The 24,535-nt window shown below is 38.4% G+C and overlaps 3 protein-coding genes across 4 annotated transcripts; 1 reads left to right on the top strand and 2 right to left on the bottom strand.

Moving 5' to 3' along the window:
• The first annotated feature begins 1,520 nt into the window (after positions 1-1,520).
• plekhg6 (pleckstrin homology and RhoGEF domain containing G6) lies at positions 1,521-19,556 on the top strand. Of its 2 annotated transcripts, XM_039694564.2 has the most exons (16): positions 1,521-1,780; positions 3,006-3,186; positions 5,633-5,764; positions 5,882-6,013; positions 7,074-7,169; positions 7,379-7,429; positions 7,802-7,951; positions 8,067-8,177; positions 10,896-11,045; positions 11,808-11,933; positions 12,010-12,129; positions 12,213-12,342; positions 13,486-13,601; positions 14,212-15,530; positions 16,605-16,653; positions 19,037-19,124. In XM_039694564.2, the coding sequence occupies exons 1-15, from the start codon at positions 1,761-1,763 to the stop codon at positions 16,642-16,644; spliced, it is 2,874 nt and encodes a 957-aa protein (XP_039550498.2). In that variant the 5' UTR covers positions 1,521-1,760; the 3' UTR covers positions 16,645-16,653; positions 19,037-19,124. The 2 variants fall into 2 exon arrangements, with proteins under 2 accessions (XP_039550498.2, XP_039550496.2); XM_039694562.2 differs by lacking the exon at positions 16,605-16,653 and having other exon boundaries at positions 1,524-1,780; positions 19,037-19,556.
• Positions 4,055-4,977, bottom strand: LOC148976977 (uncharacterized). The gene is given in 3 exon segments (XM_089118159.1): positions 4,055-4,201; positions 4,242-4,537; positions 4,860-4,977. Coding segments are annotated over 3 exon segments (561 nt in total).
• A 52-nt stretch (positions 19,557-19,608) lies between the features above and the next one.
• On the bottom strand, positions 19,609-22,926 carry lag3 (lymphocyte activating 3). The gene is made up of 8 exons (XM_039694565.2): positions 22,775-22,926; positions 22,540-22,663; positions 21,668-21,882; positions 21,354-21,572; positions 20,968-21,264; positions 20,257-20,514; positions 20,021-20,139; positions 19,609-19,895 (listed from the first exon to the last, which is right to left on the bottom strand). The coding sequence occupies exons 1-8, from the start codon at positions 22,872-22,874 to the stop codon at positions 19,761-19,763; spliced, it is 1,467 nt and encodes a 488-aa protein (XP_039550499.2). The 5' UTR covers positions 22,875-22,926; the 3' UTR covers positions 19,609-19,760.
• Between the last annotated feature and the right edge of the window lie 1,609 nt (positions 22,927-24,535).

Genomic DNA, 24,535 nt, shown 5'->3' on the forward strand with positions numbered 1-24,535 from the left:
GTGGGGTTAGGGATCAGGGGTGCGGTTAGGGATCAGGGGTGGAGATGGTAGTATTAGGGATCAGGGGTGGATATGGTAGGATTAGGGGTGGGGTTAGGGATCAGGGGTGGATATGGTAGGATTAGGGGTGGGGTTAGGGATCAGGGGTGGATATGGTAGTATTAGGGGTGGGGTTAGGGATCAGGGGTGGAGATGGTAGTATTAGGGGTGGGGTTAGGGATCAGGGGTGGAGATGGTAGGATTAGGGGTGGGGTTAGGGATCAGGGGTGGATATGGTAGGATTAGGGGTGGGGTTAAGGATCAGGAGGATCTGGATCCAACTCCTCCCCCTGGATTTCGTCTTCTGCCGTGAGGACCATTTCAATTTCTGTGCATTCATATCTCATTATAAATAAATAGATGTCCCCAAAGACTATAAACATTCCCAAAAAACATTCCAACTTTTTCACTTTTTCAATAATTCCTGTATGATTTACCCATATATGGTGACTTCATGTAAGAGGTCGAAGAAGATCATTATGTAAGAATGCAAGAAAGATTATTATGATTGAAAAATTTGAATATCGTGCAAAAGTTAATGTATTTCAGTAATTCAAATTAAAATGTGAAACTAATATATTTAGTATATATATATATATATATATATATATATATATATATATATATATATTTGCATGATTGTACTTTTCAGAGAGCCGACATTTCTGTATTTAAAATCTTTTTTTTTTATTATTGATTTTTATGTAATTTTGAAATTGGGGCTTTAATAAGCTGCAAGCCATAATCATCAAAATTATCGCTTTTGCACGATATTCAAATATTTCCAAAAAAATGTTTATATTTTGAATGTGTAATTTGCTTTAGTGATTCCCGTTTTTAGATAGAATTTGTTAGGAGCCTCTCTTGAGAAACCTGGTAGTAAAAGCTTTAATGAAAGTGTTCACCAGCACTAAATCTACTGTTATATAAGCAGACCCTTAACACTAGACAAGCACCATCCAGCCGTATCCTCCTTTGATGAAGGTATTTGTGTAATTATGTCTTAATGCATGTCTGTTATGATCATGTGCAATGTTGCTTTTCTGCATTCTTATCCAATTGAATTAGTTCCTGTCTGATATTTCTCAGGCCTGTTCTTTATTTTGAATCAGCTGGGCTGCATGTTTTCACTGGTTGACTTACGGTACTACACAATTTGTACAGTGAACATATCTTAAAATATGATAAAATGGCCAAAAATCTAATAAATGTAAACTTGAAGAACAAACCTGAGCCAAATCTACCTAAATATCACTGTAACATCATAATTATGGGTTTTTATTGGGCAAACAATCAAATCCAACTAGGCATATTCATTTCCTGTTTGGACATTTCCTGTTTGGACAACATCTTTCTTCCTTATTGTGTGTGTGCGTGTGTGTGTGTGTGTGTGTGTGTGTGTGTGTGTGTGTGTGTGTGCACATGCTTGTCTATGTGAGACTAAACCACAAAACTATAATCTCAAACAATTATAACTTCACATGCTGTGATCTACGGATGGCTGGTTGTCAATCACATCAGAAAACACTAATGTCTTGATCAGGTTTATCCTCTCAGGGTGCAGCCAGACCTGAGATCTAAGACTAAAGAATCCTGCCTCGCTTGCTCAACCTGTTACTGAAGGAAGGGTTAAAGAACGAAAAAGAAAAATACACAGAGGACTAGAAGGGAGACAAGTGGGAGAGAAAGAGACCTTTAAGATGTCTGTCTGACTGAGGAAAATGGACACCGATAAATCCAGGTATCTACTGAGAAAGACACACGAGTGTGTGTATGTGTGTGTGTGCGAATGGCTAAGGATAATGTCTGAAATAAGAATCACATCTAAGTTGAGATTGTACTGTAAATTTACTAGGGCGGATGTAATGGCACTTAAATTGCTTGTATATCATTTTCTAACGTACGTATGTGTTATTACTGTGTGCTTATGTACAGTATATGCCATGCTATGCAGGACAGATGTGAATTTGTAAACATATGTGGATGTGAATGGTGGTGTGTTCGTACGTACGTTCCGGGTATTTTCAATAGATTGCTGATAATGTTGACAAGGTGAGCGGAATTGATGTATAGCAAAAAAAGTGATGTCAAACGTGGGCTGACTTTTTAGATCTTTCTCAGAACATGTGTGTGCGAGTATTATGAATCACACACCTAATGAACTTCTTGCCTGTGAGATTCATGCCTAGGTAAATATGACTCATTTTACAGAGAAGTGTGTGAATCAGACATAGTAAGGGTGTGCGTGTTTATAAACGTCAGCGTGTCTGTCCATGTCAGAGTCGCTTGACATGTTTTGGTCTTCATGAGGAAAAGGCCTAATCGTACTTAATAATACAAAGTGATGTTCTTTGAAAACGTAAAAATTCAGGAAGTTTTCTTTGATGGGTAGTTCAGGGGGATAGCATATGCAGTTTGTTTAAAAGTTTGTATAAACATCACTGTCTATGGAATGTCCCCATGAAACATGAACACCCAACGTGTGTGTGTGTTTAACACTATTATTTACTTAGAATTTGGGGACAAATTTGTCAGAAGTGAGGTAAACCTATAGGGAATATCTGGGATATCTTGTAAAAACAAGTCATGCATAAAATAATAATAATTTCATTTAACTATATATCAAAACAATATCATTAGCTCAATTTAAAAACAATCGACGTCAATGGAAAAAGGATAAACCCAACATGATAGAAAAAGAAGTGTGTGTGTGTGTTATGGTGATTTAAAGGTCATTTAAAAGCAGTGGGCTTCAGAAGTGTGGTATCAGTTCTTTTCAGTTGTGGTTTACAGTTTTTTATGCAATGTTATGCATTATATTATGCACAATGATAAATGAAGCATAGAATGACTTGGTGCCAAATCTGATTGGCTTTCCCTGTTTATTATTTTTTCATCATCTTTAAACTTATTCTCGTTCAAGTGTTAAACTAATAATCCTCTTATTGTAATCTTACCTGTGTTAGTAATCCATCAAAAGCACCGGAACTGAGCAATGACATGGCCCCAGCGGAAACTGCCGTCGGTGACAAGAGGGAGGAAGACAAAGCGGCAGACGCTGTCGTTCCTGATGGAATTATTGCAGTACCACCAGTCAGCCGGCGGAGGGCGCAAGAGAAACACAAATACTACACGATAGGCCACCAGGTAGGCCCACTGAATTCATAACTCTGTCAGCACTGAATTATTTTTGCAGGATGAAGATGCTTTCATCTAAAATAACTTGCATTGCATTTTGGATCAAAAACGTGACAAATAAAAACTGAAAACATTTTTTATTGTGGTAGGCTACTACTGTCCTGATATCCTAATGAAAAAAAAAGCTGTATGGGCTTTATGCACAGCTGCACTACTTCCTGAACTTAAGCCAGCTCATTGTTTCCTGTCTGCCATTACTGGCCAAATTGATTAATTCAGGTGTGTCTGATTATTGTTGCCATGACTACTGAGGTCAGGCACACCTGGATTAATCAATGTGGCCAATAATGGCAGACAGGAAACAAGGAGCTGGCTTAAGTTCAGGAAGTGGACACCTAAAAAACAACCTTGGTCAATAAGGCTCTTAAAATATTGATCTTTATTTTTTTACATAACAAAGTTAGTTCAGATTGTATGTAATATCATGTGGTGCAACCTCCCAATATGGAGGGCCAAATTAAATCATTATCATCATCTAAACTTTTAATTTTTAAAAAATGTATCAAGAAATGTGTAAATAATGTTCCAGTTGTAAGGAAAATATTTTATTTATTTATTTATTTATTTATTTATTTTAATAGTAGGCTTATACTGTAGCCTATATTTTTCACAACCAAACGAATGCAAAAAAAGTGGAATTAAAAAAAGAAGAAACTGTTTCTTCATCCCCATCGTCATGTGAATATGAATATTTGATTGAGTCAACTTTATAACACTATTTAATACTACTTGTTATAATTTTTGGTGTATTGGGTACTTACAACTGCCTGGGGTTCTACTGGGACAGGAGGCTCCAAAAGACCAGAACCAGAGAGCATCAGAACCTGTGGGGACTGTTGGGAATTCCCTCAGCCATTGGCCTTCCAGCATTCAGGCTCAGGGCCATCTCCATCTCTTCTCCATCTCCATCTCCCCTGCATCTCCATCTACTCTCTACCTCCATATCCTCTCCATCTCCATCTCCATCTCCATATCCTCTCCATCTACTCTCTATCTCCATATCCTCTGCATCTCCATCTCCTCTCCATCTCCATATCCTCTGCATCTCCATCTACTCTCCATCTCCATCTCCTCTCCATCTCCATCTCCTCTCCATCTCCATCTCCTCTCCATCTCCATATCCTCTCCATCTCCATATCCTCTCCATCTCCTCTCCATCTCTATCTCATCTCCACCTCCATCTCCTCTGGATCTCCATCTCCTCTGCATCTCCATGTCCTCTCCATCTCCATCTCTATCTCATCTCCACCTCCATCTACTCTCCATCTCCATCTCCTCTCCATTTCGATCTCTATCTTATCTCCACCTCCTCTCCATCTCCTCTGCTTCTCCATCTACTCTCCTTCTCCTCTCCATCTCCTTTCCATCTCCATCTCATCCCATCTCCACCTCCATCTCCATCTCCTCTCCATCTCCTTTCCATCTTGATCTCCATCTCGCCTCCATCTCCCATCTTCGCTGCATCTCCACCTCCTCTCCATCTCCATCTCCATCTCCTTTCCATCTTGATCTCCATCTCGCCTCCATCTCCCATCTTCGCTGCATCTCCACCTCCTCTCCATCTCCATCTCCATCTCCACCTCCATCTCCATCTCCATCTCCACCTCCACCTCCACCTCCACCTCCATCTCTATCTCATCTCCACCTCATCTCCTCTCCATCTCCATCTACTCTCCATCTCCTCTTCATCTCCATCTCCTCTCCATCTCCATCTACTCTCCATCTCCTCTCCACCTCCATCCCCTCTGCATCTCCGTCTACTCTCCATCTCCTCTCCATCCCCTCTGCATCTCCGTCTACTCTCCATCTCCTCTGCATTTGTGGAGGTGGTGGTGCGGGTTTTGTGAGCCTCTGCCTTCTTTCTGTTGGCTGAGTAGAAGTCAAATGAGCATTTAATTGTGTGAAAACAGGATTAGACCTGCCAGTCAGGTAGCCTACACCCATGATATGCTCAAGCCTTACCTGACTGAGTTATGTTTTTATATTTCATTATCAGTGAGAAATATACAGACCTCTTTTTTGTCTGGCGCTGTTGCAATGATGACTAAATAACTAATGGTGATAAATGGAGACCATTTATCATTGAGCATTTTATCAGCATCTGTGGTCCAAGGCCATGGGAATCAAATGACCTTGACCCTGGAGTTGCTGGAACCCTCCAGGTGCCCTGAAACGCAGATGCCCATTGCTTTTCACATAGAGGTGCTCACATATTCGGAAGTTTGGAGAAACAGCCATACTTGTGTCTCATGTGTTTTAACTAATTAGAACATGAAACAATATCATCTATGATGAATGCGTCTACTCTTCTACTTGTTAATCAGTTTCAGTAAAGGAATGTCACAACAAAACATGGGTTATTCAGCTCATCAAATATCAATTTTTGCGTTGTCAGAAAAAGAAGCAGAGGTCAGCTGTGGACTTTTCTACCATGAGCAAGGGAACGTCTGCCGTTGTGAAGACCAGAGGTGTATTAAAGCAGGCGCTTTTCAGCCAGGCAGTGTCTGACAAAAACAGCACATTGGAGGTAATTCATTTTTTGCCTAAATTGGGTACAGGTACGTCTGCATGCTGTATTTGTACTAAACGACTAATTTTTTCTATTACATTTCTGTTCTTTTTCTCTCTCTTGTGTGGTGTACAGGGGCAGGTGGATGCACTGAAACAAGTTCTGGACTCTTTCAACACACCTGCTGATCTGAGGTGGACATGGGGAGAGGGAGGTACTGAAAGAGCACTGGAAAAGAGCTGGACAGACCTAGTGCACTCTCATGAGGTATGGATGTATGGGAGAGAGAGGGAACTAGAAGGAATTGGGAATTTCCCAAACCCAACATATTTCTACTCAGCCCCTAAAGTAAAAAAAAAAAAAAAAAGTTTCAATGCTTTGCATTCTCTTCAAGATGTTCTCATGGCAATTCGTAACTATTATTCATTTTTCCCATGAGATGCACACCGCCACCTACTGTACAGGAGTGTAACATGATGTTCTCATATTCTACTCATCAACCCGGTGTCTTAAATAATTTAAATAGTGCCTTCCTAGTGATTCTTATCCCATAGATATATAAACACTAGACGTCACCTTGGGGTTGTAAGTGTGCATCAAAACCGCCGCCATCTTGGAACAGGAGTCTTGTCATAGGAAGTAGCTAGGTAACGCTGCTATCTCTGCCTTTACTTTGAATTAATTGATGGTTTTGGACTTTTGTGCTGTGTATGATGTTCACACAAATGAAATCTGAACTAGGAAGAAAGTTTAATTTTTTTTTTTAAACAAATAGCCTACATGTCTGACCGTTGGAACAAACAAACAAAACAAAAAACGAGAAAATCACATTCATGATGATTTATGGTGATTTTATTTCGGTTAGACCTTTGTCTACAATACATTGACGCTGATGCATTAAAGTGGAGGGGCTCCCCTGTTCCAAGATGGCGGCTCTATTAACGCATTTGTTCTAATGAACTGCCGTAGCCAAGGCGACATCTAGTGTATATATCTATGATTCTTATCCCCTCTCCCTCTCTTTCTTTTTGCAGTATCCCATATCACTTTTATCTTTTACAGAACAAATACATAAAAGGTATTTTGCACAGATAGTGCTGATAGTGTGCACCACTGAGTTTATTTAAACACAGACAAACAGAAGCGCTAATAAACAATATATTTTTACTGTTTCACGACTTCACCATAGGCTATTACATTTTGAAGTTAATAAAAACGCAGTTAATAAAACGCAGTGGATAAAAACTTGAGTGGGCAGGACAGAGAAGACAGCAGAAGTATATGTTTATTAGGACTAATGACATTCTCTTTCTCTCTGTCTTTGTAGTTCATGTCAAAAACCCAACGACACCAACAGGAGGCGCTGTGGGAATTTCTTAATACTGAGCTTAACTTCATCAACAAACTCACTATTGTCAAAGAAGTATGTTATAATATTACAGTTATTCGTTTCATTGTGGATTTATTTGATCAGATATAGACAATCAATTCACAATAACAATATGAATCAGAAAAAATATGCATGTATGCTGTGCAGATACTGTAACACATGCTAAGTCCTTTTATATATAAATGATGCATGTACAACAGATGCTAAAGTTTTGACTAATGCATATACTTATTTTCGCACAGCTTGTGCTGGCAGCACTGTCACACTGTCATGGACACGGATTCCTTCAGGAAGTATGTACATCTCGTCTCATCTTTCACATAGTATTTACATGAACTTCTTCTGAATTGACCTTCTATAGTTTCATACTCATCAGATCTTAGGCAGACTGACTACATAAGCATGACGGCAGAAGTGCAGTCGAATAATGTGCTGTTCACTGTAATTTGTCTGAGATCACTCATTCTGTTCATTCAATATAATCTGGAGCATTACCATTGATGTCACAAATGGAAACATTTTGAGCGGACAAGATGGAAATTATTTTGCTCAGTTGTAGAGCGTGTGGGCGATAGCACGCATGTCTGTGGCTATAATCTGTATCAATTTATCTTTTTTCCATTTCTTTCTTTTTTTCTTTGTTTCGTTCTTTCTTTCTTTCTTAGGTCAGACCCACAATGCTCTTTTCCAATCTTCCTTCTATCCTTGATGCACATCGACTCTTTTGGCATGAAGTGATGTATCCAATGTTACAAGAAGTCCGTCTCACTGGACGACCCTTTGACCCTCTGAAACTTGAGGATGGATGTTTGCAGGTATGATAAAACTGTTGTTCGTTAAATAATAAGTAATAAAGCTAAAAACAGATCTACCTTGGCTATTCCCTAATTCGTTTTTTTTTCTCCCTCATTTTTTTTTTATCTCGTCCAGTTTCCTGAGCGCTTTCCTGCATACTTTGAATACTGTTGGGAAGGAGAGAGAAATGTGGAGTTTGCACGCAGACAGTTTGACACAAACCCACACTTTCACACCTATCTTATGGTACAGTAAATCATATTCATATGTTAAAAGCAAAGAATTATTCTATTGAAAAAATTATAATGAAAATAAAGCAATAGTAAATAAAAAAATCAACTCTTTTAAATAAACTGGTTCAGCGAATGATTCAACAACTCCCTCATTTAACAGCCACTTGGTAAATTCCTGAATAAATCAGTAGGTCCAGCCAATAGGAGGATCTTTGTTGACATCTTTGTACGCATGAGCGAGTGGTTGTGTGGCAACAAAACAAATAGAATGGCCGGCTGTAAAGACGTGACAAGCACTTTCAAGAGAGTTAGCAGGCAAAATCCACAATATATAAGCACTTTAATATCTGAAGACCGGAGAAGGTTTGGAGAGAAGCTCAAAATTTGTATTGGTGACAAAATTAAAGTTATTCAAAGCCCATATGTGATTTGGGATGTCAAAAAACGTTGGTCCGACTCACCCGTGTCTTGGCCACTAATCTGCTGGGGAGACATTTATTTTTATTTAATAGAAACCCCTGGACCCTTCACTCATGAAAGATTAAAGGCTTTCAAAAGTCTGGAGGCCTATGGTCATTTTGTTTCTCGAAAAGTTGGGCCGATCTTTTCTGCCAAACAGAAAGCAGTGATAGTCATGGTGATAGTGCTAAAAGCAACATGACATCATTACTTTTGTGTAAACATACACGCCACTTTCAATCAAGTGGCGTGTTATCTATATGCATTTTGAGCTATGCGTGCATGCATGTATGTCTATGCCGTTAAATGTCCGAGCGAAACGAAGCAAAATGTAGATCTAGATCTGGGGAGCGTTTTTTTTTTCCAAGGATCATAAATACGTTCATAAACACGCTGAAAAGCGATTATGCGTGTTGGAAATACGAATTGACGTGTTATACATGCGCCATTCCATGAGATCAGTCTTTTAAAGCAGAGGTTAGACCTGGCCAAGCAGAGTCACAGCGTGATTTGCATCTCCCATGGGTGATCACAGAACGGCGAAATAATCACTGCTCACTGCGTCTGCAAAGCCAGGTAAGACTTCATTGATCAGTGTTCTTATTTATTTACTTAAAATGAAATTAAAAACTTTTTATCAGGCCCCCAACAAGCTGTACAATCGACCACACAGCAAGAGTGAACCATCTTCTTCTCTAAATCCTTCTCCAAACGTGCAAAACAATCAAATTACAGGTATCTAGCGGTGTTTCTTGCCACACGATTCCCATGATGCAACGCGACAAACGTAAACAATGACGTCATAAAAGACCCGCCTATAGGTGGCAACAAGTTCTTCCTGAATGAGTCATTAAAAGATCTGTTCAACTGATTCATTCAAAAACACAATAGAGGTGCTTCTCAGTATTTAAATTGATGCTTCCTCGTTTCCTCGTTCCTCCGTCTTCCAGCCCGTGACCCGGAAACCGATTGAATTCAGCCATCTTTAAAGGGTTAGTTCACCCAAAAATGAAAATTAAGTCATTAATTACTCACCCCCATGCTGTACCAACCCCGTAAGACCTTGAAGATGAAGATATTTTTTATTAAATTTGAGAGGTGCATCACTGCCACATAGGCTGCCTAAGGGATCGAAACTTGACGGCCCAGAAAGTCAATGAAGAAAATGTTTAAATATTCCATGTGACTACAGTGGCTCAACTATAAGTTTATCAAGCGACGAGAATACTTTTTGTGCGAAAAAACAAATAAAAATAACGACTTTATTCGACTATTCCTTTTCTTCCTTGTAGGCCTGAAACGAGACTTCAAGAGACTGCAATTCTCGCGCATGCGTCGTGGAAATCTCTTGAAGTCTCATTTTACCGGCGGGATAAATGACTCTTGCGCCCGACGCAAGTTTAAAAGCTTCATTATTCATAGGTGTGGTTTGGGCGTAACGGAAACAACCCAATAAGAGCGTCATATCACATCCCCTTAAGGAGCATGATGAACGAGGTGCGCTTGTTCCATGGCGGAATTCTAGTATAACGGCGCATTTCCCAGGCGCTCTTCACAATCGGTTCAGGCGAGGAGATCGACGTTCTCGTCAGGGCCGTAAAAGAAAGGGACAAACCCACCCAAATTAGCTTCGGTTAAACATGCATATAATAATTTGGGTAAATGTGTAAGCTTTATCCTTATTTTTCCCATCGTCATGGACACAACAACGCTTTGCGTGGGTGCAAAATACGAATGATACATACGTCAGTGTACAATGCTTATGCTTATGCTAAAAAAAACTATTTTTAATCTTTTTTAAGGCTGGAAAAAAATATCAAATATAGACATAAGAATTGGGTGGGGAGGTGTGAATTTGTTTTCCACATTTCGAATGAACTGTTCACCACACCAAGTTCCCCTGTCAGTGTTTTTGCACCAGTGGACAGTATGCAGAGTGAGCAGGCTAGAAATGACTGTAAGATCGCCTTCCTTTGTGGTGGTTTGACTGTAGTGGTTGATTAGGGGTGAGCTATTCACTGAAGGGTATACATAGTAAAAAAATACTGCACATTGCATCCAAAAATTGTTTAATTAACCTTATCTTAAATTCACTAGTTGTACTTAAACTAAAATATAGAATGTCAAAGAACAGAACTACACCACACTATCAAAGTTAAAATGCTAATTTGTGATATGATCATTTGGAAACAAATTTGTATAAAAGACTTCAGATGTACAATTCATATTATGCATGATGGTCCTGATTATCTTAATGTAATCTGTTCTGCAGTGGGTGGAGAATCATCCACAGTGTGGAAGAATGAGACTCGGCGAAATGCAGGCCAAAGCATACCAGAGAATAACCAAATATCATCTTTTGCTAAAAGCTATTCAGAAGAACACACAACACCACCCTACCCAGATCGCACTTGAGAGAATGGTGAGACTGTGACACATCATTATACTGTACATTTAATTTGTACTGTGTAAAACAAATACAAAATGCATAATGTTTTTTATGGTAAAAAATAATAATTGCCATTTATGTAGACATAATAATCTGAAAATAAAGTTCAAATCAAATTTATTAGTATTAGTAGCTCGCCTTCAGAACTTTTCAGCACGTCTAGAAACAGGAAGTTTAGAAGTTAGAGGAATTTTTTTTTCTTTTCCTGAAAAGTAGGATTTATGAGGTTTCTGTCAGAGAGCAACAATATAAAACCGCATGCGTACTGAGTTCAAAAGAGACCACATTTATTTTATGAAATTCCAGGATTTTGGAAAGTGATTAGAACAAGAAATATGTAAGAATATATAAAGAACTTTAATAATTGTTTGCAATAGTTATGTATTGCAAACAATTGTTCATGCAGTTCAAGTGCTGCTGCCATTAAACCAATAAAGGGGGCAAATAAAATACAATTGAAGAACGGAATAGAATAAAAATAGAAGCGCTTTCAGTTGTATTAATAATCTTATATATGTTATGTGTGAAATATTCCATCACTAAAAACAAATGTGAAAAAATTCAAACTCTTGAGCTGTATCGCCTTTTTATCATCCTTGTAATCTCTGTCTCTCTATACCTCTCTCTCTCTCTCTCTCTCTCTCTCTCGAATATAAATATGCTTGCACAGTCTTAATTTCATTGAAGTTAAAGATAAAGATCTGCAATCTGTTTTTCTCACTCTTTCTCCTTTAGTTGAACAGTGTCAATCATTTTCTGGAATCTATCAATGACTATATGCATCTGAAAGAAGACCTTTCTGTTGTTGCTCAAAGGATAGAGGGATACAAGATAGAGGGTCTGAGTGAAGAAATAGACAAGGTAAACAATAGATACAATGTTAGAACAATGTTTGCTTTTTTTAAAAAAAAGCCTAACAGAGAGATCTCACCCACAGCATGTTCGTGACTTGTGCTGCTTTGATTTGACGAGCCCGATGAGGGGGGTTGGACCAAATGTCATACGGAGGCTATTATTGGAAGATACTTTGAAGGTCAGAGTAAGAAAGGATAGCAAGGCAAGTGACAAGACAATATGATTATGATGTAGCATTAACTGTATTTGCCTCAGAATTTCAACATTCTTGTCTGGTTATGTTAGGAGCTTGTGGTCCTGCTCTTCACTGATGTGTTGTTGATGACCAAAACACAGAAGAAATCAGACAAACTGAAGGTAGTGCGCCCCCCTCTGCCTCTGGAGAGAATACACTGCATTCAGCTCAAAGATGGCTGTGAGTGTGTCCACAACTTACTACTGTATATAATAATCACATAATCCTCACCTGAAACTTTAGCTCACATCAGCATGAAAGGGCAAGTATAGCCAATGACATTTGTAATGCACATAGGCTATATTTTCAAGCCCTGGTCACTATTTTGTTGTTTTAATGCAAAAAAATAAAATAAAATAAAAAATTGAATCATATAAAGTTAACTGGTAAATGTCTGCCAGGACATAGTTTACATACATTTCCTTTAACTAACATTTTTTGCAATAGTCTTTCGGCCTTCCCTATTGTGACATATGTTCGAGTGAAACTGCTTCTCAGACAAGAACAAATGTAGGGCGGGACTTGATTTTTCCCATCAGGAATTGATTATTACAGGAAGTTATTTTGATTAAAGCGCATATGAATTAAAAAGAATAATGTGCACAGATAAATCATTTACATACTGCAATATTCCATAAAAAATAACAATTGATTTGGATTTCATGGTGACTTTAAAACACAGCAAAATACAAAGTGTACAAAATACAGGTGAATTTGTTTTTTTAGGTCCCCAAGCAAATAAGCAAATTTGTGCAATTTTTTTTGTTCTAGAATTTAATAATATTATAGCATTGTGTACTAATACAATACAAATATATTATGTAAGGTATCACTCATATTTCACAGTTTGCAAAATAAATGTTTAGTTAGATACCATGCATAAATATAAGAGGCAAATGTAAAAAAGAGATACAAATGTATGTATGTACACAAATGTAAAATAATATGAATATTACAACCTAAAATCTGTAGAAAATGCACAAAGACACAGAATACATTACATATAACCAGCCAGCATCAACATGCACATTCATTTTCCACATAGAACTCTGACTGTTAAGCATGTCAGGCCTCAGATTGGCATATTACTTGATAAGCTGGTTTATAATTGGGCTTTTTGAATCAGAGAAAGACTCAACCTAAGGTGTGTCAAAGTCTTGTCACAAAAGATTCATTGTGTTTATAAATTCAAATATGCAATTGACCTGAACATGGAATATACATGTAACTTCAAGGAAAATTGATGGGAACTTCAAGTTGTAATATGTTTCTGTGAATATTTATTATTGATTCTCACACTATTTTTATTCCTCTGTTTGGTAGATTCATTTGTGCTGGTGGAGGTTAGTGATCTTGGTTGTTCTGTCAGTGTGAACTTGCTGTCCGCACCCAGTCCAGACAACTGCTCGTCATGGGTGTCTGCCCTGCGCGAGACGCAGGTACTCGTAGCAAACACACTCAATTTCAAACACCAGTGTGACAGGATGTACAAGCCCAACCCTGAAAAACTGACATTTGTTATTTCTAAATAAATGCATTGAACGTTTTGGTTCTTTCCACAAATAGGACACACAAATTGATGCTGGAAAATGTTAAAATATGAAGTTTTTTCTTTTGAACAAATTCGTAAAATTTTGATCGATACTGATTAAAAAAAACAACAACATTCAAATGACATTAAAAAAATGTACTAGGGGGAAATCATGCGGTAATGATGATTTCCGCATGATTTCCCCAAGGTGAAATCATGCGGAAAGAGGTGTGTGTGTGTTTGTGTGTGTATAATGCGGTAAACAGGTAAAGCTTGTATTATGCTGCATTTGCGTTGTGCTTGAAAGTTAGAGTCAATTTTAAAATGAGGGGAAAAAGGTCTTTGTGTCAGTTGTGTTTTTAACAGGAGTGGACACTAAAGTGTTTCATGTAAAGTGTCTATTAAATGCCATAATACACCTGTGTATAGTATTTAAGATTGTGAGAAGAATACTGAATCAGAAAGTCAAACGTAGTTGAATAGTTTGTAATTATAACTGATTCTTGTTGATATTCTAGGCAGCATTAGAGTCGTTGAGGAGAAATGAGACCAACAAAACCCTGAAGACCACAAGACAGGGAGAGTTAGTTGGATCAGAGAGACCTCCCATTCAGAATGAACTGGCTGAAAAAGTCATAGAGGTTGCTGGCGGCCAGTCCGATAGTGACAGATCTGATAGTGATATTGACCCAGCTGAGTTTGTAAACCGTGTAAGTTTTCATACATGTCCTTCTGAGACAGATGTGGAGACAGACGTGGAGCAAAGTAAAGTTATACAGCCGGCAGAGGATAAAAACTCTCCACGTGTCGGTCATCGAAATGATCCGGGCAAATCGCCTCATGAAGAAGTTATGGGAAAGACTGATTCCGCTGGATTTAAAGCGAATGACGGGAGAAACAGGCAGTGGGAAGAGGAAGAGGTCCCATTTAAAATAAATGAAAGGCGAGTTACATGGAAACATAGTTCTTCAAACTCTAATGAAATCACACAACAGGACTTACTTGTGAGAAATGGACACTCGTTGTTGCCAGATGTGGAGAAAAATGCCACTTTTAGCCAATCCATGCCAAGCACTTCTTCATCCATCAAGCCTCCAGTAACTACACCGACATGTAGGGCAAGTGTAGAGACAGAGAAACCACATCTGGATCCATATGATGACACTCAAGGAATCAGGAAGAATTCTTTGTGCAGCCAACCAGAAGATGACAATGGTTCCCTCACAGAATCAGGGAGGTTCATCAGGAACGTGATGTCTCCTCGCTTACGGAAGAAGCATCCGAAAAATCTGCAACCATTTATCCACCCTGATACTTCCAAGAAAGCTGCGAATGGATTGGAGGTTCCTCCCAATACAAACTTCAATGGGAACCAGAGAAGAGCATCCAACCCTTGCGTTAAACCCCAGGATTCGCACAGAGTGCTAAAGCTGGGATTTCTAAAAAACAACCATGAAGCGTTATGGAACGGGAGATGCTCACCTGAGACGCTCTCTGAACCCGAGCAGAAGCCTGATGGGAACCGGCAAACAAAACCCAGACTAAAGACACAGAGGAGCGCCTCCATCCCGGAGATCAGCTCCTCTCGCAGACGCAGTCCCTCACCGCCACCAGAGGCCGACAAGCTTCACCATTCTCCGCTCCAGCACCTGCTGCAGAGGGCTAAGGAACGGGAAAAGGGTACAGCACTGGGGAAAAGAGTGGGAAAGACAAAAGATTTTCTAAAAAATTCTCCTACTATCTCCGCCTCTCCATCACCATCACCATCGGCCAGTGTGATATCCACACACGGATGGATTGAGGGAAACGTGGATGGAAGTGAGGACGAGAAAGACGGGTGAGTCTTCATGCATTACTACGGGGAGTGTGATCTTGAACACACAATCTAAGTTTTACAGTAATGAACTGTTTTTAGTCAAATCATCAAGAATCACATTTGGAAACTATGTAAACATCAGATGGTGCACTCTTAGAAAAAAAGGGTTCAGTGGGGTTCTTTATAGAACCTTTTAGGGGTTCCAAAATATGTAGCACCTGATGGTTCTATATACACTCTAAAAAATGCTGGGTTGTTTTAACCCAACTTTGGGTCAAATATGGACTAACCCAGCTGTTGGGTTAAATTTTTACATTACATTTTTAACCCAACATTTCGGGTTTGTCCATATTTGACCCAAAATTGGGTTAAAACAACCCAGCATTTTTTAGAGTGTAGAACCTTTTCTTCTAAGAGTGTGACTTGTCATGCAAACGTTTTTTGAAGGGGCATAAGTTGCACTGGCTACTTTCATTCAAACTGACATGATGAGGGTATTAGAATATTTCATCATATATTTAACATTGTATAATATTTCATTGGTATAATTGAAGAGTTCAGATGCAAAAGCCTCTAAATGCCATTTTAAATTTTCTTCTTTAATGATGATTTTTATCAAGCTTGTATATTTAAGTTCAGTGATTTCACTTAAATGGCAATGATAATTACCTATTAATTGTTATTTAAGTGAAATTACTGAACTTAAATATACAAGTTTGATAAAAATCATCATTAAAGAAGAAAATTTCAAATGGCATTTAGAGGCTTTTGCATCTGAACTCTTCAATTAATTTATAGAATTTTAATATTTTTTAACACTACATAGAAAGTAAGCACAGCTGCAAAAGAGAGGGTTGAACATAATGAGAAAAATGTAATTAAATTACCAACTATTTGATAAATATATGCATAAATATACATATTAGGACTCCCATAAAGTCTAACAGCATCTGTCACATCACTTTGTTTAAAGTTTAAAACACCATTTTAAATGTGTTTGTGCATGTGCAATAGATATTAAACCCAAAAATAACCCTTACTGCCCAGTGGAAAATCAATCATTTTCATTTTAAGTGTATTTGTTCCATTTGTTAGATATGACTGTAGAGAGACTTCACTGCGCTGCGGAACTTGACAGTTTCATGTGCGTTATTTCTTTTCTCTGCCCACACACAATTCATCTCTGTACTGTTACATAAAATTCTCTCTAATTATTATATTCAAACCTTCGCTGGAAATTGTGAGGTAATTCTACCACATCATTGTTCTAAAATTTTACTGAAGTGTACATCTCTCATAAGGACCATTAGGAGTCAGGCTTTCCCTGAAAACAGAATTACATAGCATACATATGCAATACACTTAATAATGCATTTCTTTAATAGGTCATTTAAAACTTTATGTAATGCTCAGAATAGAGCAGAAGTTAATGTACAGTACATTCAAATACATTAGACACACATGAATTAAGCTTAATGACATTTCTAACTATTTTAATGTAGCCTATATGTGCTTTCCAGGGTCTTTTCTCAGGGTCTTTGAAGGTAGGCTAAAAGGGGTTCAGTAAAAATATCGTTAAACATTTTAATGACATTTCTAAATTTGAATAAACACTTCTTTATGATCAGATAAGCATTATATTGTGTCACAATATGAATTTCTTTCAACTCTTTCCCCATCATTGACGGAAATGTCCGTAATTTGTGAGAACGCTTCCCCGCCATTGACAGAATTTTCCGGCTTTTTCCACAATTGTACTGTAGGGGGGCGCTATTGTGCATCTCCTGAAAGAGTACAGAATCTCCTGATCAAAATGCAAGCAAACACGAGCGTTCCAATTTGTAATCAAATGCATATGTAAAATTACTCGACCATCAGAACGAGCTAAAGGACTGTGCAAGCATTGAGGGTGTTGATGGCTCTAGGTTTTGATCATCATTCTGATTCCGATCTGGATAGTCATTAAAGCTGCAGTCCGTAGTTTTTCCTCTTTGTTGCCATCTCTGTTCGAAATCTGCAGTTGCAATCATTCTTGGAATTGTCAACTTTACGTGAGTTGTACTTCAACACCCTCGACACGGCACAGATGAACACAATGTTTGAGGAGACTGTGCAGCTGTCAGTGTGGATCTGAACATCCACTTTTGTTCTGGTTCTGACATTCCGGTAAATCGCGCTGATTAAATCTAAAAATTGCTTATCATGTCACGCAAAACCGTGCAAATTATACTTTGTTCTCAAATTGTTAATTTTAACAACCGAGCTAAGAATCGAGCTAAGGCAAGCAGTTTTTAACACTGGCTGGTTATGTATTTTCTTAAATATGTATTTTGGATCATTTTATATATATTCTCACAAATTATATATATATGTTTTTGATAATTTTCACACACAAAAAAAAAATCTCATGGCCCCCGGACAACACATTCTCACCCCAAGGCGTCACCTTTGACCATGCTTCAATATTTGACGTTTTAGGCGCCCTTTAGCGTCACTTACATGACGCGATCCTACGGCGTCATCTAACTGACGCTAAAGGAAAGCTTCAGTTAGAGGACGCGGTTAGGTTTCAGCCCATTCTCACCCCCAAGGCATCACTTAACTGACGCCTTGGGAAGCATTTGGACATGCTTCAATATCTGACGCTTTAGGCGCCCTTTAGCGTCAGTAAAATGACACCCTAGGATCGCGTGTAACCTACCCCCACCCCACACCTAAACCTAACCGCGTCCTCTAACAGACGCTTTCCTTTAGCGTCAGTTAGATGACGCCGTAGGATCGCATCATGTAAGTGACGCTAAAGGGCGCCTAAAACGTCAAATATTGAAGCATGGTCAAAGGTGACGCCTTGGGGTGAGAATGCGTTGTAGGTTTAGGTAAGGGGTGGGGGTAGGGTACACGCGATCCTAGGGCGTCATCTAACTAACGCTAAAGGGCGCCTATTGAAGCATGGTCAAATGCTTCCCAAGGCGTCAGTTAGGTGACGCCTTGGGAGTGAGAATGTTGAATATCTGAACATGCAATAGAGCCTATCAAAAGAAAGAACAGAGCTTCTGCTTTTAAACAAACGTTTTATTTCTAGCGTCATGCATTTTTTTTATCAACACTTGAATGTGGATAAGTCTCATCAAAAAAAAAAAAATATATATATATATATATATATATATATATTTGAAGAAAAGGCTGATAAAATCACGTTTATAACGTGCATGAGCAATGCTTTAATCGCTTGTTTCTGATCCTTTGTTGTCTGTGTTTTGATCAGGAGATCCTGTCCTCTTTTAGAAGACGTGTAATAGCGCCCCCTACAGTATAACAGTGAAACCATGGAAAGCCGGAAAATTCCGTCAATGTCACGAAAAGAGATAATATTAATCAAATGTATTTTTTCATTAATTTATACATCATAATATATCAACCCTATTTTTAGCCTATTTTAGACATTTTACCAGGGAAATAACAATAACCATTAGGCTAGTCTTTCGAAGACATTAACCCATTAACCTCTATTCTCTCATTTGTGACAGAAATGTCATGGAGGGCGTCAGTGTTGACTGGCCAGGCTGGTGTTTTGACGATGAGGAGGTTTTCGGTTTTGAGGACTTTGATGATGAGGACTGGTTTGACCCAAATCTGACCATAAATGAGACTCGCAGGTCAGAGACGAAAAAAACAGAGCGGAAAGAAGACACTGAATGCAGTGAGGTGTAGCTTTTAGTGTACTATTGTCTAGTATGTAGACTTAGTGTAAATTGTGTGAAAAGTGTTTGCAAAAATGTAATATATAATAGTTCTGCGGTGTTGTTGAATGATTATGTAGCATGACTGTCAAATATATTTGATTGATAGATAGCTTATATACACACACAGTCTTTGCATTTTTTATGAAAAATGATTAACATTGTGTGTCTACTGTATAGTTATAATTATGTAATTGTGTACAGAATTCTTTTTTCTCTTGTATAGTTCAATTTTAAGAAACTGCATTTAAGAAACCTATTTGTAAAACTGCACAAAAAAGAGAATTAAATTAAAACATGCAAAATTAAGTATTTAAATTTCTTTATTTACATAGAGTTTACATTTATTTTTGAAAATATATTTGCACCAAAAATTAGTTTATTCAAAATGCTATAGATTTTTATGTCGGTAATATATTTACAGTTTAAATGGACTGCTACAATTGTCTGCATTTTAAATGCACACATTAACATAAAGTAACACACAAAATTTCCACACAAAAACACACATTTACACACACACTGATCTGGGATCTCCAACACAAGGTTCAGTCATCTTAGCCTTGCTCCGTTGTCTCTGCTCTCGTTCAGTGGTGGCCTGGTGGACGATGGTTTCCATCGCTGGGTAAAGCAAGATCGCCTTCTTCTGTAGGAATAAATGGGAGGAATATGACATATAAATAATTGCAATCTCTTTTAAACTGAAACTGAAAGTATATCATTCTCAGTATACTGCATAAATTGCATTATTAAATCAAGACTGAAACGCACCCTGCGATAGTTTCTGTACATCTGGAACAAAACCAGGAATATCACCAAGAACAAAAATCCTAATCCCATCACCATAGCGGTTTTATTGCCAGGACTTGACTGTTCATTCTTTAGAGCACCTGTAGAAATGAACAAAACAGAGAATTAACGACTTTTTAATTCTGAGTCCAATCATGATTCTATAAAATTTTGTTAATTTTTTATGTCCTTTACTGCTATATAACTGCTCTACCTACCCATGATGTGAAACTGATAAGTCACGTTCCCCAGAAATCCTTGTTTTCCGTAGTACCGACACATCCATTCACCAGCATGTTCCTCAGTCACTTGTTTAATCCTGAAGCTATTTGTCTTCTGAACAGAGGTCACTGTTTGAGTGTCGTTTGGTCCATAAGTTACACGGAGCCATTCATAGGAAGTGATCTGGTCGGAGTTGCTGAGGTGACAGGTCAGGGTCACGGGTCCGTTACCACTGGATGATGAGGAGCTCAAAACTACACAGAAAAAAAATACATAAATAATCAGCATTCGGCAAATTCAGAAATCCACAGATCAGAAGTTATGAGGAAATTAAGCCCACTTTGATAAACAAAGGCTTTTTAAAAACTAACTCATTCAGGAGTATAATATTTTTTTAGACTGTGTGAATTGATAAAAAAGGAACTGCTGTTCATATATATATGATTATAGAATATAGATTTATTTTAGTAAAGCCGAAGGTAATAACATTTAACAAAGTTAAAAATACTATAATATAAAATAATAAAATATTGTATTACTTTCTTTTTATTAAAAATATATTATATTAAAAATGTCATTTGAATATATTTACTGTAACACATTATGCCGTTTGTCTCTTTTTGTAAAGCCACGTTGATAAAAGTTTAAAAGGTTTAGCTGACAAACTACTTCGCTCATATATTCGGACTGTGTATGATTCCACTCACCTCGAGCAACAACCAGCTCCATCCTTCTCTGTACTTTAATTCCCTCTCTTGTCAATCCCTGCATCCTTCCTGAGCAGGTATACATCCCTTCATCTCCATCCTCCACTCTCTGTATAGTGGCAGACGCTGCGGACCCAAGAGACCAGTCGAAAGACGCAGGGAGAGGACGAGGAGACCCGGTTCTGTTCCAGGTCACAGTGTTTGGGATCAGACCATCAGTAAACAGGCAGGGCAAGGAGACGGAGGAACCAACAGCGGCGTACAACACTGAAAAGTCATCCTGAGGGGTGGAGATTCCTGGAGAGGGAACAGAAAAGGTGAATGAGCCACTCATGCACAAGTTATTAATAAAAGAAGCCGGTGTTTACAGTAAAACAAACACTCACCTTTAACCTGTAGGTCTGTGGTTGTCTCTACTACCAGACCGCTGCGTGAAACCTGACAGGTCCAGATTCCTGCATCTCTTTGAGACACGTTAGAGAGGCCGGTTTTACTTAAATGGCCGTTTCTTTCACAGGTAACCTTTACAAATGGTGTCGTAGGATTAACATCGCACGTTGCCTCCGTTCTTGAGCCCTCAACCACAATTGCTGGAGAAAACGACACTGTGAAGAAAGAGAAAGTCTTACTGATTAGGCTATTTCCAATGGCTTATCAAAGAAGGACGGCAAATTCTTGGTTGGTTGTTTGTTTCTGTTACCTCTTACAACCCTGAGCACGAAGACCTTCACCATCTTAGTCTTTCCCTCAACCTCACAGACGTACTTTCCTCCATCTTTAATCGTCGTTCCAGTGATGTGAAGGCTGTAATCGCCCTTTCCAAAGTTGGGAACAGGGCAGTTTGCACGTGGTTGGTCTCTTACCGAACGAAACTCTAACCCGCTCTTCTCTCGCCGCCAAACTGTCTTCATTACACTAGGAAATTGAGAAAAGAGAGTGAGACTTTAAAATGGTCATCCTCTTGTGCTCATATGATTGTCAGGTTTTGGGTGGATGTGTTTATGGATGGATGAATGGATTGTATATGTTTGGATGGATGGATGGATGGATGGAGGATTGTATGATTCAATGAATGGATGGATGATTGTAGGATTGATGTATGGATGGGTGGATGGATGGATGGATGATTGTATGATTGATTGAATGGATGGATGGATGATTGTATGATTGGATGGATGGATAATTGATTATACGATTGGATGGATAATTGACTGATTGCATATGATTGATTGAATGGATGGATGATTGTATGATTGTATATGATTGGATGGATGATTGTATCATTGTATGGATGGATGGATGGTTGGATGATTGAATGATTGTATGGTTGGATGGATGATTGGATGGATGGATGGATGGTTGGATGATTGCATGATTGTATGGTTGGTTGAATGATTGTATTATTGGATGGATGATTGGATGATTGGATGGATGGATGGATGGATGATTGTATGATTGGATGGATGGATGGATGGATGGATGGATGGATGATTGTATGATTGATTGGATGGATGATTGTATGATTGTATGTGATTGGATGGATGGCTGGATGGTTGGATGAAATGTTCTTACTCTCCGTTCATCCGGCTCCAGTAGACTGCAGTAGGATATGAGAGCGCAGAGGACTCGTCCATACATGGCAGAACTGCTAGAGAACCATGAGCCACCAACACTTCATGTTCCTGACACTGACCACCTGCAGAACACAGAAAGATTGCACATATAAATCAACAAGACGAAATAATATATTAAACAAGGTGATTAAACAACATTTTAAGGATTCAAGTCCTCTATCATGACCGCTCACCTCCAAAAACCAGCGCTAACCCCAGAACAACCACAAACGGTGTCATAGCTTCAAATCTTCTTGTTGTTACTTTGCAAAAAAAGAAAAGGCAAACCTCCATGCGTTGAAACCTCTTTCTCAGCTAACGTCTGCCGGCTCGGCTCTCTGTTCTTGTATATATAGTGCTGTGGGTGGTTGTGTGGGTTGCAGTGGTTGGGGAGGAGTTGCTCGATGTAGGTAGATCCTCTTTTTCTCTGCCTCTCGATGTCACATGACTTCTGAAGATAGTGAAACTGTTGATGTGCGGTCTGACTGACGTACTTTGGAAAAAGTTAGAGAGAAAGAGACACTGAGAGAGTAATAGAATGAGGGAGAGGCAACACTTGAGGTTTGGTTCTCCCACGGATTCACCAGGTCTATCGTGACTTTTCTCTCGACACGTGAAAAAGTTTATTTGAAAGTATGTCACTCACTTCAAAGCATGGAAACAAATTTATGTAAAACAAAAACAAAACAAAAAAGTAATATGGAAAATGTACACTGGCAAGAATGCATCTATTTATAAATAATTAGGGTGTGTGTATAAGCAGCTTTACAGAAGATGCATGCATGTATTATTGTCTATGTAATATTATTATGTGATATTACAACTTTATTTGCAGTTTTTCACAGTTATTAATCATCATATTCCCTGTTTTCTTATGAATGTTTTCTATACTTGTCATTATAGTTATTGCTGAAAAAACAGCATTGATAAATAAATCACACACAAATATTGTATCAGTTTATGCTGTCTTTACATGCTACAAAATCATACCAAAATTCATGGATCATGCAAAGCATGCAGAAACCAATTTCAGTTAATAGTACAATATTAAATATTAAATAATATCTGTCATGTTCAAATATATACTAGGGATGTCAAATCGATTAATAGCAATTAATCGCACGTAACATAAATGTTTGTTTATAAAATATGTGTGTGTGTGTGTGTGTGTGTGTACACTCACCTAAAGGATTATTAGGAACACCATACTAATACTGTGTTTAACCCCCTTTCGCCTTCAGAACTGCCTTAATTGTATGTGGCATCGATTCAACAAGGTGCTGAAAGCATTCTTTAGAAATGTTGGCCCGTACTGATAGGATAGAATTTTGCAGTTGAGACATCCCAAAGATACTCTATTGCAGTGGTTCTCAAAGTGGGGTCCGCGGACCCCTGGGGGTCCGCGAGCTAAAGCCAGGGGGTCCGCGAAATAATTTACAACCTAACGTTTTTTTCCATGCTATGAGTCATGTTTTCTTTATCATCTGAAAACATGCTGTTTATTCCTAAGTAACTTATATAAAGCATTTAACATAAAACAATACAAAGTAGACACTTAAAGTTTTCTATAGATAGATAATCTATGTCTGTGCGTCAAGTAGACTATTCGCTGCTGTTGATTTTGCGGGACGTGCGCCAGAAAGGAGACAGAGAGACGGCATGAACCCGCATCCGGTTGTTTTCTGTATTTTTAAAAGGCATGACATTTTGTAGTCATTTATAATGTAGCCTATACACAAATAAAAAAATGGACACTTTACCGTTTCGGATGATGCACTCTTGTCTTATCTATGACCATAAATAAGAGTATTCCTGTTTCCACTGCTGAGGAAAAATTCCCATGTAATTGCGCGCCGGCGTCTCGCGTGCGCGCACAATAGTCAGTTCTAGCACTGCTACTGTAGATTTGACATTAGAAGTCTGATTATTATCAAAATAAAAGTGCATAGTGACAG

This window comes from Pimephales promelas, chromosome 12 (assembly GCF_988280905.1).
Source record: "Pimephales promelas chromosome 12, fPimPro1.hap1.1, whole genome shotgun sequence".
In the NCBI taxonomy this organism is placed as follows: Eukaryota; Metazoa; Chordata; class Actinopteri; order Cypriniformes; family Leuciscidae; genus Pimephales; species Pimephales promelas.

Excerpts from the sequence above, each read along its gene's own strand:
- plekhg6 (XM_039694562.2), top strand. The coding sequence starts at position 1,761 with ATGGACACCGATAAATCCAG. Across the intron at positions 11,046-11,807 it reads AGATCGCACTTGAGAGAATG|TTGAACAGTGTCAATCATTT; the intron begins GTGAGACTGTGA and ends TTTCTCCTTTAG. Across the intron at positions 13,602-14,211 it reads CTGCCCTGCGCGAGACGCAG|GCAGCATTAGAGTCGTTGAG; the intron begins GTACTCGTAGCA and ends TTGATATTCTAG.
- lag3 (XM_039694565.2), bottom strand. The coding sequence starts at position 22,874 with ATGGAGGTTTGCCTTTTCTTTTTTTGCAAAGTAACAACAAGAAGATTT. Across the intron at positions 21,573-21,667 it reads CGTGCTCAGGGTTGTAAGAG|TGTCGTTTTCTCCAGCAATT; the intron begins GTAACAGAAACA and ends CTTTCTTCACAG. Across the intron at positions 20,140-20,256 it reads TTATCAGTTTCACATCATGG|GTGCTCTAAAGAATGAACAG; the intron begins GTAGGTAGAGCA and ends TCATTTCTACAG.